General features: G+C 35.9%; 1 protein-coding gene across 1 annotated transcript in view; it reads left to right on the top strand.

Moving 5' to 3' along the window:
* Positions 1 to 16,270, top strand: part of RBM33 (RNA binding motif protein 33) — a 103,483-nt gene that overhangs the window by 14,136 nt on the left and 73,077 nt on the right. Inside the window, exons 3-7 of the mRNA XM_026843509.1 lie at positions 1,178 to 1,226; positions 3,220 to 3,296; positions 5,417 to 5,717; positions 6,868 to 6,978; positions 12,799 to 12,970. Of these exons, the coding sequence (XP_026699310.1) occupies positions 1,178 to 1,226; positions 3,220 to 3,296; positions 5,417 to 5,717; positions 6,868 to 6,978; positions 12,799 to 12,970 (710 nt within the window). The remainder of the gene's footprint in view (positions 1 to 1,177; positions 1,227 to 3,219; positions 3,297 to 5,416; positions 5,718 to 6,867; positions 6,979 to 12,798; positions 12,971 to 16,270) is intronic.

Here is a 16,270-nt window from a genome sequence, read left to right as displayed (position 1 = left end):
TGTGTATAAGAGACAGTATCTGTACAGTAACCAGATCTGAAAGAGATGTGTCAATCTATAAAAACAACTTTTAGCACTGATTTATGTCTTGGGATTAGCTTCCTCATTTTCAAGTACTTCCTATATAGTTTTAAGGAACTCTTATACGTATTCCCATTCTGTTCACATAGCCCATTCTCACTTCAGGATATTTAATACTTATGTAGTAGTTAAGACATAGTTTTTTACGTGTGTGGTTTTTATTTTTAAGGTGTGCAGGTAAAAATAGGTTCACGTTCTTGAATTACAGCTCGTATTTCAAATTGCTGGCATCTCAGTATTAGGACATGCATGTTCTAATACAGACATTTGTCAGTAATAAGTTTTTATTATGGAAGAGAGAATCTGTTTATTCCTGTCACTAGATAATCCTTTCGCTGAAGGAAGTACGAGATTAGGTTGTCCTAAAGTTTAACTAATCTGGACTGTATTTCTTTGTGTTGCATCCTATTTATGGGATAGATGCTATGTGGTGGCAGGAGTCCTGTAAGCCAGGTATTTCTGTGCTTCTTGAATTCTTAGCCACACTTATCAAGATGGTGAAACATGCATTTGATTTTGTCATCCTACAGAACTCTGTTTGACCTTATCCTCAATTTGAGGAGGAGGGAAATAAAGTATTTATGAAAGATCTAGGCCTAAGTGGCTCCCAAACCAGCTGGCCTTCTGGTGACTCCTTGCTGAAGTACAGCTTGGACTGTACGGTGGCATGCAGACTGAATCTTGCCCTCAGGACATGACTGTGTCACTTGCTTCTTCCCTGGGGAGGTGGAAAACTGCAGTTTGGACAATATGCCCAAACATCCTTGAAGTGAAGGATCTATAATGGGGGACCTAGCTTAACTGTTTTAAATGCCTACGCTTTGTCTAGGTTTATATGCTGTGTTACAGTTGGAGGGTTATGGAAAGTAGAACATATGAAAATGAAATGACTGTGCAGCAAGAGTCTTAGTTACTATGTATAGTCTTTTGTTTAATTTCAAATATATATTTCCATTTTCAACTTTCTAAATGCTTGCTAAAAGGATAGCTTTGAGCAGACTTGGCGACAGTTCTCCAGTTAGTTTTTTAAGGCCTATATCCTATATGGTGTTTGTTTCCTAAGGTCCAGCTTCTTAAATCTATTAATGTTTTCCAGTGAACTTGATGATGACTTGCTTGGAGAGGATTTGCTAACTGGCAAAAAGGTAAGCAATGTATGTTGAAGTGAATTGTTACAGATATTAAAATGTGAATGTTGTTCAATGTACCCACCAGTTATTTGATATGGCCTTTTCTGTAATTTATGGTCACCTCCCCAAGCCTGACAGGCACAGGTCCCCGAGATCTGCCCTGTTGCCGGAGCACTCTGCACCTAGAGCTCTGTTTCTTTTTGTGAAGTACCTCCAAGTGTGGCTTTTTAAAATACAACTTTTAAAAGTGTTTTTTTTTCTGAGATAGTACTTCTTCTCATAACACATGGTTCAAAAAGATGATTCCCAGAATCAGTTTCTCTGTAGCTCATATTGACTTAACAATTAAAAAACCAAAACAAAACCTAATTATGCCTCCTCAGTGCTGATTAGCATTCTGGTGAATTCACTTCAACTGCCAATTTCCTGGCTCTTAAAAGTTACTCATCAAAATACCAGCAGTATTTACCAGAGGGTAAATAAAAAAGCAATTGGTGGTGTCTATTAAAGATCCACTCACTGCACATGATCTACTGCTACTTTGACGATTAGGTAAAGGGTTTCCCCTTCTACAGTGAGGGAAGAATATGGGAGCAGCTAGCCTTAGAACATGAGTCCCCCTGTGTCTGCTATAGACTCCTCACTCTGATACTTATTTCCAGAACTGAACTAACTGAAAAGAACTAAATGTATGTTTGGATTTGCCAGATATCTACAGAAGACAGGGCTTCTGTTTGGCAAAACTGCTAGTCATCTCTTTCTTCACTTTATCTGCTAAAGGAATTAATTGAGAAAATAAGTTTTAAAGTTTTAGTTGGAGTTGAATAGGTTTGTGGAGAAACCCAGTTCTAGTAAAGTTGAATTTTAATTGATGTAGTTTTTTATAATCACACTCCAAATGTTAGAAGTTAGCTTCTTGAAATTATTCTGTAAGTAATCCCTATTAAAGATAGGAAGTTCTTTTGCCTCATGTACTGGTTTAAAAAATAAAATGAAATTCCAGAATAGGGATTGCATATGTGTGTTATGCTTTTATCAAAATAAAATCCTTTATCAAAAGCATAAGCAGTTAACATTGCATACATCTTTGTAGTTGAAATGTGAGTTGATAAAACTACTTACTTATCTAAAAAAACAAAAAATTATCTGTGTGAATTCTATCCAATACTGGATTTCCCCAATGTGTTATGTGTTCTTGTGCTTTTTCTAGTTTTCAGTTTCTGTGTTACAGGGCACTGAGCAGTATCTGTGGGTATGGGTTCATGGTGAAGTAATAATAGATTTCTCAGGAAGTTTTCCCTGAGCTATTTATGCTAAACTTGCTTCTACTTAATCTCATCCCAGTACTTTTAGATAAATCTACCCTTGTATAACCTTTCTTCCCCTGTTACTTCAGGAGATGGAAATAATGTTGCTGAACAAAACTGCAGTTACCTTCCTAATGGCTAATTATTTAAATACATAAATAGAAAACTGAAAGTATGATAGACAAATTAGGAGAAAAGGCACAGTATTTTCTTCTGTGGTTTTTCTTCACATACAGACATTATGGTTTTTCAGTTTTCTTCATATCCTTTCCTTCAGTCTTCTGAGTATCTCTGCTCTTTAGAAACTGCAGTAACTTAGTGGGGTTTTTTGACGTGCCTAATGAATCAAGATCACAAGGTGGTGTACTAAAGCAGACCTTTCTTTCTTTCTGGTATTGAGTTGTCATCTTTGGCTTTATTTGGGAATGCATCAGGGTGGTGTTGATAGCTAGGCAAATTTGAGTTTTGTAAATCTCCATAAGACTGTCAAACATATTCAGATTTGTTGTCTTGTGTAGCATATCTTTTCTCATTGAATTAGGTAATTTCATCGAAGATATGGTCTTAGTCTGGGATGTGTTCTTCATAAAAAATACTTAGTGTTCAGATGTTTCAGTAGTTTCAGTACCTAGTTAGTTAAAAGGTTTTTTGTTTGTTTATTTGTTTGTTTTTGTTCATGATTGACTTTTTCTGAAACCTAGAACCAGTCAGACTTGTCAGATGAAGAGCTGAATGATGATCTTCTGCAAAGTGACAATGAAGAGGAACAAGAATTTCGGTATCTCTTTTCTAAATCTTGTGGTTTGGGTAACTCAAAGCTGTTAATGACTACTACTACTGATAACTAATAACTACTGAACTGATGTTATTGGTATATACTTAGAATAATTTTGCTTATTACCTAGCCAGATACTTCATGGTGTGTGTGTGTATGTATGTGTGTGTGTGTATATATATATATATATATATATATATATATATATATATATATATATAATGTATTCAGTAGCATTGTTAGCATTTCAGTAAAATGATTTTTTGTTTATTTGAATCTAATAAATTTAAATTTATTAAAAAGGCTCATAAAGAAGAAACTGCATCATCTTCTGTGCACTTAGAATTATTTACAAATACTTACAGAGCTCTTACTCTGCCCTCATGTTATCATTATAGGCTTCCTTCTCCCATAAAGTAATTTTCTGCCATCTTTCTTTTAAAAATATATCTTGCCTCCTGAGGAGAACTTCATAGTTTGTAAGGCTTGATTTATGACTTAAATATTTGTGTACAATTACACAGCGAATAATTTTCTTACAGAGTTTATAGGCTTGAGCAGGTACTTCCACAGGAGTTTACTGAGGATCATGCCCTGTGAATACTCTGTGGTAATACAGCTCCACAACTGAATTATGGGCATTACAAGTCAAAAATTAGTTTCTTGACTCTTTTACTTTTCAAGCTGAACTGAAGGAGGAAGGAGGATGCCTGTGATGCAGTAACACTGTTGCTTTTAGTGGCCTGTGTATTTTCACAGCTTTTCCTTATTGCATGCTATGTAGGCATGTCATCTGAAAGTGTAGGAATATATATGTACAACATAGATATATACACATATATATATATTGCTCTGAGATTTCCTTTCTATCCTTGGTTGGAATTAGGATAAGGAGTCCTGTCCTGTGTTGCATTGATGAGGGTGTTGTGAAGTACTACAGACCATCATCAATCTCTCCCATTTGCTGCTGTTTCCTCTCTCCTCTCTGCAGGAGTGAGGGTTGGACTGTTCCCTTCAAAATGGGGACTCCCAGTTACAGTCCTTGCTGTTACTTCTCTGGATTTCCTCTTTGTGAGCCCTAGGTAGCCTATGTAACTTCATGAGTAATAAGAAAGTATCTGAAGTGTGATAATACTGCTCAGTGGAAGTAGGTTTCTGTAGACAAGTCTTGCATTTTTACCAGTCTTTATTGCTACAGAGTGAGAGCCTTGCTCCACTCCTTTCCCCTCTCCCTTTATTTCCAATCTCATTTATGCTTCTGTAGTTGGGAGGATAATGATAATCCTGCATAATGTTTTCATTTTCATGCTAAATCTCTTTGTGTCATAGATGCAAATAGTTTAAAGCTGCCTGGATCTTGTATCCCCAAATTTAGGAAAACAGTGAATAATAGGAATGTAATAAAAAAAAATCTTTGTTTTCCTTGTACCCAGAGCCCTCAAATCAAGAAGAGCTTTTCCCCCCCTGCTTTTTTAACTAGTCAGCAGTTGAGTAATTGCTCTTTTATGTGTTGATGGCACTGGCTATTGTAAACAGTATAATCTGGAGAAAAAAGCAGAACTCAGAATTTAAAATTGCTAGTTTTTGTATTGATTTCAGTGTCTGTGTCAGTGCTGTTACTAAGTTAGAATAAATCTTAGGCATTTAAATGTCAGTTCTTGACTATATATTTTAGATTATTTTAAGTAGAACATTAAATCTGTCATAAAAATACATCTGAATTCAAGATAAGGAGGGACAATATGAATATATTTAATGAAAAATAATTTACTAGCATATTCTGAAAGGTTGGAAAAACAGATGGAATTATAGTAATTTTGTGTATTTTTTTGTTAGTCTTGGAATTAAAATTGAATCCAGTCTGTTTTGGTTACCAAGCAGGACTTTTGCCAGTTTGACCTGCTAAACCATCTGGTTGGTTTGATTCCCCTGGTCAAATAGCCTGCAGCTGGTGATAAGCTGCAGTACCTTGTGTTATGGGAACATGGCACAGAGTCAAATAGTGTATGAGGTATAATTTTGTCGACCAACTTAGAGAATCTGTATTTGGCTTTGTTTTGCTAAACCTTTGAGTAGTGACCGTTACGCTTCAACCTCTGAATTTTTTCCCCCCTATACCATAGTTCTCAAGGTGTCACAGTTAGCCTCAATGCTACATCTGGCATACTTTCATCATACAGCCTCTCTGAGACCATCAATGATCCATCGATAGAACATGAGTCTGAGTATGACCAAGGGGAAGATGAAATTGTTTATGACAAATCTGAGGCACCTGAAGTTTATGCTTCAGAGTATGCAGAGGAAGGACATTATGAAGTCAATGATCCTGAACTGACAGAAGATCAAATAGAATATGGGGAAGAGCCTGGAGAAGATGATGAAGTGCTAGACCTTGAAATCAATGAACCCCTAGATGAATTTCCAGTGAGTTTCTTTCTATTGTATCTTTAAAGATAACATTACTTCACTTGCATAGGGTTTTAGACTGATTTGAAATCTGTTTACCTCCCTGGGGAGGAGGGGAAATTAGACCTATTATCACTGTCTGCCAGTTTCTTTATCTAGGCTGTGACAAAGTTTGTGTTGACAGCTTGTTTGGCGGTAGGTAATGCTCCTTTGTCATGCTGGAAGGCAGTTGAGAATCATGACCTTGAGGATTGTATCCTTAAGGAAGAAAACAGCTTTGTGTGGTGGAGATACACTGCCAATTGTTAGAAGTACTTAATGCAAAAGCTTTTATCCAGGCTTTAGACAAGATCTGATAAAGTCCTTCGAAGGTGAAAAGATTATTGACCTGCTAAAGACATCTTTAAGGTGCTAATATCCCAAAGTGATTGATGTCCTGCTCGTTCATCCTTTTTGTAACTGAGAACTGTCTAAACCTGAATAAAGAGATTGGAGGTTAGTTCAGAAAATGTCACCTGCATAATTCAATATAATTTAAGCAGCGTGTTAGAGAACATGCACTGGCTTTAATTGCTGGTGAAATGATTTAATCTTAATTAAAACTCTGTGATCAGTGATGTGTTTTAAAATACAAGCAAATTTATTTAAGAAAGGTTTTGCTCTTCTTTGTTTGGAATTGAACCTGTTCATATGTAAGCACTTGCAGAATGTTTTAAGAATATTATTTATATTTCTGATTTATATTAAGAATATTTAAGAATATTATTTATTTCTGATTTATATTTCTGATGGGGTAAAGTCTGATGTTGGTATATATGTGCATGTTTCCTTTGGTAAGAAAGTACTGCAGTGTTTGCTTCATGATTTAAGGATGTAGAAGTACAGAGGTAGATGGGGCAAACAGTAGTAGATGGGAACTTTATGATGACATTGCTGGGATCTGAATGCAAACTGTTTTGGTTATGTTCTTAATATTGTAATTATTGTCTAGTTAAAAACCTTGCTAATTATACCTTATATGTATGTCACTTATTATTGCCAGTTCTGATAAATAAAATACTTCCAGTTCTGGAAACTGTAACAATGCATACAGACCCTATCTCATAACAGGTTTGTGATTCTATAAAGCTGGCTTACACCTTTACACTTTCATGTGTTATTGTTTTAGGATGAAGACTACATGCAGTCATATAATGAGCAAGCAATGGAAGATCAAGAAGAATATACAGCTGATGAGGAGCTGGAAGAATCCCAGACAATGACAAATGAATCAGAAGAGGTATGTTGTGAATTTAATGGAAAATTAAAATTAGTTGTTTCAGAATTTGAATTTGTAGAACTGCCCATATCTCTGGGTAAGAACTGATGCAATTTTGCCAATGTGGAATTATTGGTGATAGTACTCTTTGTATAAGATCAATTGTGATAGCATCTGTATTGTCAGATAGATCAGATCCCTTCTTCCCACTGGGATGAAAATCATAAAGGAAGAACTCAAAATGTCCATAGTTAATCTTAGCTTCAACATTAGAAACTTCGGGGGCCCTTCTGAGTAGCAGAATGATAGTAATACTGCATGCTGTCTGTTAAATATCTATTAGCTATGGTGCCTCACTTTCCAGATGGGATATTTGCTTCTGTTGGGAGTATAGATACCGTTCTCGGTTATCCTTTGAGGAGGAATGTGAGCATGGAACGTTCTGTATGTTAGAAAGGCAAAGGTCAGGTTGGTAGTTTTTTTAAAAGAAGTTGTGTTGAGATCTAAATTTCTGTGAAGTGTATGTTAATTCTTCAATAAGAGAAAAGGATGAGTTTCTTCATTTTGAAAAAAGAAAACTTACTCCAAAACCTGTGAAATATATGTTCACTGGTTATAGCCTGAAACAGTGGTATCATACCTGTTAATAATTTGCAGCAAGTTTTTGATCTGGGATTTTTTTCCTTTCCCCACCAGGAATCTGATTTAATATTACTTTTATTCCAGTTCTTAATTAAATGGGATTGAATGGATTACCTGCTGAGAAGTGTAGTCAGAGTGTGTTCCCTCTTTGGAGCTTTAACTCATCAGGAAATTAATTCCTCAAAGACGCAGCAGTGTTATTCTATGAAATTCTAATAAATGGGTGTGCTGTGATATTCTAGTTGTATCAGACTTAATACAGTAAAACAACATTCTTTGGTAGGTGAAGAGATGCATTGAAAAGACCACCTGCATTATTCAGTCTTTGCTGTTGCAAGTGAGACATCTTACAGCAAATATACCTTAATGTAGTTAATTTCCTACTTTCTAAGTATTGAATCTACCCTTCCAAAGAAACATATTTTTATTCATTCCTGGATTATATACACTTCTCTTCTGGTGTTTTAAAAGCAGACTCATGTATTTGTGCTGTCTGCAGCCACAGTCTGAGTTGATGAAAACACTGTACATCATCTAAAATTAAGCACATAGTTGGGATTTGCTGTCAAACTTACTGCTTTAAAAAAGAACAGCTTCATTTTTAAAGTATGAACTAGTGAGAATTCTGTAATAATCACATTGTCTAAATTTGTCCAATTCAGAATTAAATTCCTTTCATTCAAAAGATAACATTAATGCAGTTTTTAATTGATTTTGTTAATATTGCTTTTAGAGAATTTGTTCATCATGTAATGTGAATGTTTTGACCACATCTTTATTAACTTAATCTACATTCTGTCTTTATCCTGATGGCTTGCAGATTGCCACAAGTTCCTTGTTTCCAAAGTAGCACCATCTTTTTATTCCTTTATTTCATATGTAGCTTCTTTACATTTGTCAGTAGGCTTAATTTCACTCTCCAAATGAGAATACCACAAAGGGAGATAAGGTTTGTAGACTATGCATTTCTGTTTATTACGTGGTTTGATGCATGCCTCTAGCTCTGAGTGGTTTTGTTCTTTATTTATGTGTTATGTAACAGCATTCCTCCTTAAATCTCATAACACTGCTTGTAAACAATGGTGTTTGTTGACATTCTCCTGGAGAAAATGCAGCACAAGAATGGAACTGTAATAGATGCAGTACGCATAAATAGCATTATTATTTCCCAACTGAAACTTGGCATCCAAATAACAGAGTGATAAAGTGTTTGGTAGTGTTGTATTTTAATCAATTTTCACATTAAAACTGAATAAAGCATCTTATTATATTGTAAGAAGAAATTTTGTAAACCAAGAGAAAAGCTGACTTGTTGGGGAATTGGAACATGATGAGGGGAAACTGGTGAAAAGGGAAGTGAGACACCTGTTAGGAGTGGCATTCATGGGGGTGTGAGGAAGAGACAAGAAAAGTTTGTGTCCTTGGCCAATTTAGGTTCAAGGCATGCTTTTCCACTTGATATTTAATCTGAACCAGTGCTTAGAACTTGGATTTTCAGTAAATAACACAGTTTGTGAAACTTGAAAAATGTAGCGATGCTTCAGAAAATATTTGTGCCTTCCTAAGGTACAAAGCAAAATGCAGTACCTGAAAGTTTCAGCAGCAAATAGGTATGGTAAAACTGTCAGTTACATGAATTATCATGACCAGATATTTTTAGATTAATAATATAATTAATTATTTCTGCAAAAGATTAATAAAAATGTAACCCCCTGAAATTAGAATAAATTTCTTTTATATTGGAACTAATCCGTGAAGTCTGTGATGGGGGTTTGTCGTTGCGTAAATTTAACTCATGTCTTGGGTTGTGCTGATAAGAAATGATGAGGACTTCAATCAAGAAAATATGTAATGAAGAAGTAGTGCTGCATACTGCTTTTCTTTTGGTAAAATAGAGACTTGGAAAAAAAGGCCAATGCATCTGTTGAATTGTTCCATCTACGTTTAGTCAAAATTTACACATTTTAGTTCTTTTGTTCAAGTTTGAAGCCACTACCTGTCAGCCTGGAGGAAAATGGTGAAGAGTGCAAATCAAAATAGCCAAGTTTTAAACATTTAGAAGCTCTTAGGTTTGTTTTTTTATTCCCATTTTTCATCTGTGAAGTGGAGGTGCCCTTGGAATAGCTGTAACATCCTCTTATCTGCTCTCTGTTCTTTCTTGATCCCTTAGGATTGAGCAATTGCTGTTGATTCAGTGCCAGCCTCTGGTAGAAGCTTCCACTGCTTATTTTCTGTCTAGTTAATAAAAGTTCTTTGTTTTACCTTTGTGGTGTTTCATGTGGAAGGAATCTAGTTTAGCCTTTATACCACTTACCTGTTTTGTACATTTTGGCAATCTCCGACCCAAAGCTCTCCAGAACACTTGACAATCCTGTGTTTGGGAGGATACTGTGCTAAGGTCAGCATTTACCACGATGACTAGTGTTTTCTCCTGCATTCCTTGGGCTGTGTCTGTTAGTCCTGCAGCTGCTTGGTAAGCTGTCTGGGGCAGGAGCACTCCTCTCCATAGCAGATCATAACCCAGTGTGGGGAGTTCTGATCAGTGGCTAGGATTTCTGGCATAATTATTTAATGAGGATGGCAGAAAACTCTGACCTTGTGATAGAAGAAAGGTCATTATTTTTCTTCATAAGGAAGAGTCAGTAAAGCTCTTTGGTAGCTTAGTGTAAGGTCTCATAATAGGAAATGTTAAGCTCCCTTTGAGGAGAGCTGCTAAGAAGCCTTGGCTAGGTCGTCCAGTCAAGTGACCTCAAGTGGCTGTTTCAAGGACTGTTTACGTATATGCAGAGATATTCGTGATTAGCAAGTATTAAATAGAATCCTGTAAGTATATATTAATTCTATGTCTACACTTGTGTCTCTGCCTGTATAAATGTCTTCTGAAACAGAATCCATTCATATACTGTAATTTTGGCAAAACAACTTATCCTGTTAGGCTGGAAGTTGGAAAAGATGATCTAAAGAAGTCTTGCGTGTTACAACTATTGGACAGATTGCAGGGGAAGGGTGTGTGCTCCTATGCAGCTCAGATAACCTTTCCTGGAGCTATATGTAGAGAACATATGGTTGGTTGTCAGACATGTTTGTGTCTCCATTGCAACTAATATAACTCCCTCAATAATAAGTGTAATCAGACTTGGACATGGGTCAGTTAGCATTCCTGAGCACTGCCTTTCTTTAGTGCTGCTTTTTCATTAGCTCCTTTGATTATTTTTTTTTCTTTTATTGGTCTTTAATATTTAATTCTTGTATGACTGGTGTGTGTTAATAGGTGGCATGAGCATTATACTGATGAATAAAGGGAGTTAGACCCAGAAGACTACAGAATTGGTATAAGTGGCTAAGAATACCATAGTGTTGGTCCAGAAAAGTGAGAAAAGGTTTTTTTTATTGTTGCATAGAAAGTAGTTTTGCAGTCTGTTACAACTTGCTTTTTCTTTTGAATGGATTTTTTTTCCCCCCCAAGAATGAATGATTATCAAAAGACAACATAGCTTCTGCAGATATTTTTCTGTACCATTCCATTCAAGCATTGCAAAATTTTTCAGGACAGTGCAGATTTCCTTAACCAATCTAGTCCTGATTCTGCAGTATGAGCCACAGAGAGCCTTGCACAAGTAAGTTTTGCACTCACAGAGGAGATTACATGACTGAGACCGGTCTTTGTTGAATTCCAGTGGAGATTTTGAGGGACGGGACATGGACATACAGAGTGCATGTGTCTGGGGTTTATGCTCTAAAGTAAAGCAGAAGGCTCAGTGTAGTGAGAGAGCACATATTGCAAAACAGCCACCTCGTTTCTGACTTCCAGATCTGGTCCCTGAAGGGAATAATTTTGAAGACAAACATTAAGACAGTAAAATGGGGTTTATGGTATTTAAAAACAGATTTGATAGAGATAGTGCGACTCCTTTCTCTTTTGGGAGTCCCTGTTTTGAAAATAAAACAGTAACCCTGTTTTTCTCCCTTGTTTTATTATTAAATCATGTTAATGTCTCTTTTCCTTCCTAACATACATCCCTCCTCTGTTCTGTGAGTCTCAACTTCCTGTCCTCAGGGGTGCTTTTTGATTATATGTGGAAATGTTAATCAGACCAGTTGTTCTCAATTCAGGTTTGTTTTTGAGGTTAGGATTTCTTTCCGTCTCAAATGATTTTTTTTTTTTCCTGCTATCCTGTCTATTGTTTTTTAGCTGCATTTTTTGATATGATAAAATTGTTCTATTTTAAAAAGATACTTTACAAAAAGCTTTAAGGCTTATATAAAACTTTAGCTATTTTCTTAGCTATATTGTAAAGCATTTTGGTGATGTCATGAAATTTAGTACTTGAATTTTGTTTGGAATGGATAAAACACATTCTGAGATAAGGAGATGATAAATTGAAAATAGCTTGGGATCAGTAGCCCATTAAAGCCCAGTAAGTAAGTGTACAGAACATTTATTCACCAGACCAAAGTTGGACTAGCTTTGAGCTTGATTTGTTTTTTCCATTCTTTTCCTTTTTTTTTTTTTTTTTTTAATTTGAAGGAGAGGGATCCATTTTCTTTTGGGACATTGTTTCATCTGCATAAATGTTCTCCGTTACAGGGAGAACTGGAAAGTAAATGAGGACGAAGGAGTAGTGTTGCACTATACAAATTTAGTATATTCAGATTTTATCCAATCCTGTTCTGTAGTCTCTTTGTCAATTGCTGAATTAAAATTGGGAAGTATTCAAGGAGTAGGAAAAAAAGTAAAACCAAGTAGTTATACATACCTAGAGGAATAAAACTGAGATGCAAGGTTATCTGTTAAGAAATTAAAAAAAAAAAGTTTGTATTACTTGAATCTGGCAGTATGACAGGTTTGCATCTTATTCAGTTCAGTGATTAAAAAAAAAAGTAGCTACTGACCTATCTGGAAGTTTGTTTTGTTTTGTTTTTTACTGGTGGTTCTAACTGGAGTTTCCATATTCCCTTAAATATTGTAGCAAATGGGTTTTCTCAATGGATTTTACTATATATTTTATAATTCATATTTTTGTATTTTAAAAATCCACTAACCTTTTAAATGTTCACTGAGTTATGTATGAGAACAATGGATAATGCCAGGAAAACTTGTACAAAGGGACCTTTAAAGAAAGCTTTGTCTTTTGACGCTCACTGATCATGAGAAAGTAGTTTTTTCAGTTTTCATGTCCTCTGTATTTTGTGATTCAGGCAGCTATTGAATCTCTGGAACTTCAAGAAGAAGCAAAAGAAGAATCTGATGAAGAGGAGGATGATGATGAAGAGTCTGGACGATTACGTTTCAAAACTGAACGGAAAGAAGGAACGATAATTAGGCTCTCAGATGTGACAAGAGAAAGGAGAAACATTCCAGAAACTTTGGGTGAGGTTTTGTGGCAATGAACTATTTTGAAGAGCTATAATAAAAGAAAGTAAAAGGCTTGCCAAAACTTATAGGAAAGAGTTTCATGGCAAAAGATCAGAGTCTTCTGACTTAAACTGGCCTACATCCAAGTTGTCCAAAACCATGTGTAGTCTGTTGTAGTATGTGTAGTGTCCATCTCCTTGGGAATAACGTTTAAGCATACCAGGGTTTGAAAACCAGTGTGGTGTTTGTTCATTGAGACTTTTCTGGTGTCTATAAAAGCTGTCCTGCTTTCAAGCAGCAGCTATCTGATCTGTTCAGTAAGTATTGTGGTCGAATACGTTTTAAAGACTTCCTTCGGACTTCCATCCTTGGAAGATTTTCAGTTGATAACATGAATCTTGTTACTTATGTTCTGCTGTGAAATACCTGCATGTTTGCTGTTTTTCCCCAGGAGCGTGTGCTATGAACCTGTTGGCATAGAGAAATTGTAACTTGCTGGGAAGTGTGTTAGAAAAATACAGAAACCTCTGTTTTCTGAGTTCAGTTTTTCTAACATGGAACTTTTATACCACCTTCATTCTTTAGGCCTTGTTCAAAAGAGTATATTTTCTTTGTATTTGAGTAGCATAACACAAGTGTGTTTGTTTCTAGGATCACTGCTCCATGTGGCTAATGAATTTGCCACTGCTACTTCAGAAGCAGCAGTAGATTTTCAACCTTCTTGCAGCTGCTTTGTAAATAAAATTACACTGGTTATGGTTATGACAGTTAACATCAAGACCCTTCATGTGCCCTAGGTACTCATGTATCTGATACTGGTGGTGTACCTGCCCCACTGGGGATAACTATATTGCCTCTTTATGTTGGCCTTATGATGGTGGTAATAATAATAAATAGTAGTAATAAAAAATCAAATCAGAAAGGTGATATTAGGGAGATGGGCAGAAATTAAGTTTTGCTTTCAGAAAGGCGTACCATTCTCATGGTTTTGCTACTGAACCAAAATACCAATTCAAACTATGGAGAAAAAGCCTTGATCTTTTGAAGAGAATCAAGATATGCAAGAGGTGAACTGGTAATGAAGGTATATTGTCAGACACTGTTGGCTAATTGTCAGGTACCACCAGAAGATGATGTATATTTTGATGATACTTCAGGTTTTGCCAGACTGTAGGGATGGATTATTTGTGCAGGATTGCTTTAGGAAGGGTGCCGTGCAGCTTGCGCTTGGAAGCTGGGTGCTTCTGCTTGCTTTCTACATGAGTCAGTGTGATTGAGGCAGCAGGATTTTGGAATTATGTTCCCAGAGCACATACTTAGATTGCTGGAAGTCGTCCTGATTAAATCTTCCTCTTACCTTAAAGGCCTTGCTTTGCAAAGGGTGTTAGTTCTATGGATTTTGCTTGAGTTGCATAGCTTACTAATTCTTTAATTCTGTTGCAAGGAATTTCAGCTTTTACTATGCCTGCAAAAATTGAGAAGCCTTAACTCTATAACAAAGGTGTTGTGGCTAAGAGGACTTGTTCATGACCAGTAAGGACTCAGCTGCAGAGGCTGAACCAGACTGTCACAGCGGTATTCATGTAGGCCATGTCATGCTGTGAGAGGCACGTCAGTACGTGATTTTTAATCAAGGTCTTTCTCATATTTGAATCAAGGTTTTTCTAATATGTTGTTTGGTTTTAGTAAATAGCTCTTCTTACTTGCAATTTCAGGCAAAATGTGTATTGAGGGTCTTTATTCAGCATTGTTCTGATAATCAAGAATTGATTCTGATTAGAATAAAACTGAAGGGAACCCTCTAGAGGCACAGTCTGTATGACCAAGGGATGTTTTAATGGGTGCATTCCAAATGTGTTTACGATCATAAAACCATGTTTCTACATACCTCATGCAGACCATATCTTATACAAAGGTGCTGGTGGCTTTACAAAACAGAATATTTTAAAAACAAGAGTGCACTGGAATAGCTAAATCTCTGCACATAATTGCAAAGTAAATGACAATTGCATGCATTTTTGTTTATCTGTGGATTTACTCTATGTAAAGACAAGACCAGCCATTAAGGAGAAAACCTGTAGAGATATTTGACTGTTAAAGGAACAATGATTTGAATTAGACTTATTTTTCAGTGTAATTAGTGATTTGGGATGTATCTCTGAGATATAGGCAAAAGGTGATGCAAATACGGATAAATGTATAAACTGAAGAGCTAGTTTTTGAAACTAATTTTTGGCAAAAGTAGAGTCTTGCTGTTGTGAAATGGTTTCTATTTATACTAATTTTCCACTTTGATAAAGAGACCAAATGATTGACCATGTGGTGGAAAGTTAAACAGCAAAAAATACTCGTTTGCATATAAATATATGCTTGGTTTTGAGATTATAGAGCAAATTTTTACAGATGTTACTGGTTTAAAAATGAAACTTCATTGCAGAGCTACATGTCCTTACTTCAAACTCTGAACATAGTTGAGAAAACACTTAAAGAGGAATTAACATTTCAGTTGAAGTTACAAACGTAATTTTCATCCTGTCACATTTTGGTGACCTTTTGTGACAGCTTGTCTCTATTGGAGGAGTGCATTCTTACTTGCTGATTAAAGATGTCATTTGAAACCATTTTATTACCAGCCATAGTGAAATTAATCTTGACACTTAGAGACACTAGAAAAATAATTGCTGATTCACTGCATTAACTGTGTGTGTGAGAACTCTACAGTCAAGATGAGAATAAGTGTGTGCTGTTAAATATATAAAAATAGAGTATTCTTATAAACGTAGGTGAGATTTCCTCGACATTTCTTTACCCAAAATAATGTAAATAGTGGTTTTGAAAAGTCTAAAGGAGAGATATTATAGGACAACTGTGCAGTTGATTTTTAGAGATACTGAGTTTGTAATCTTTGAGAAATACATAATTTCTTTCAGTGCGTGTAGTTGAAGTCTTCCCAGAGTTGGAATTGTCATGCTCTGGATTTAGTTACTGTGAAGGAATATGAAGAAGAAAAATGGCTTTGTTTGGCATCACCAAACTATAAAGTATTCCCTTTATACCTATTGTAAAAAAACAAAACGCAACCCTACACGTAATGCAGAGCCAGTTGCAAAGCGGTAACAAAGGTTATTGGATGTGGTAGTACTTTTTGTTATGTCCTGCTTAGTTGGCTTATGTTCATTCTGATAACTCGTGGCTGAGATTTTGGTCAAGACTGGGAAATTAAAATGGGTGGTTTCACTGTTGTCCTGTTGCACTGTATGCAGAAAGACATAGTGTAGTCAGGTTTCCAGTGTGGATGATGGGGAGAAAAAAGTT

Source organism: Athene cunicularia (assembly GCF_003259725.1).
Source record: "Athene cunicularia isolate RWA chromosome 2 unlocalized genomic scaffold, athCun1 chr2_part1, whole genome shotgun sequence".
In the NCBI taxonomy this organism is placed as follows: domain Eukaryota; kingdom Metazoa; phylum Chordata; class Aves; order Strigiformes; family Strigidae; genus Athene; species Athene cunicularia.
The sequence above is the reverse complement of the archived record's forward strand: the minus strand, read 5'-3'. Positions and strand labels throughout refer to the sequence as shown.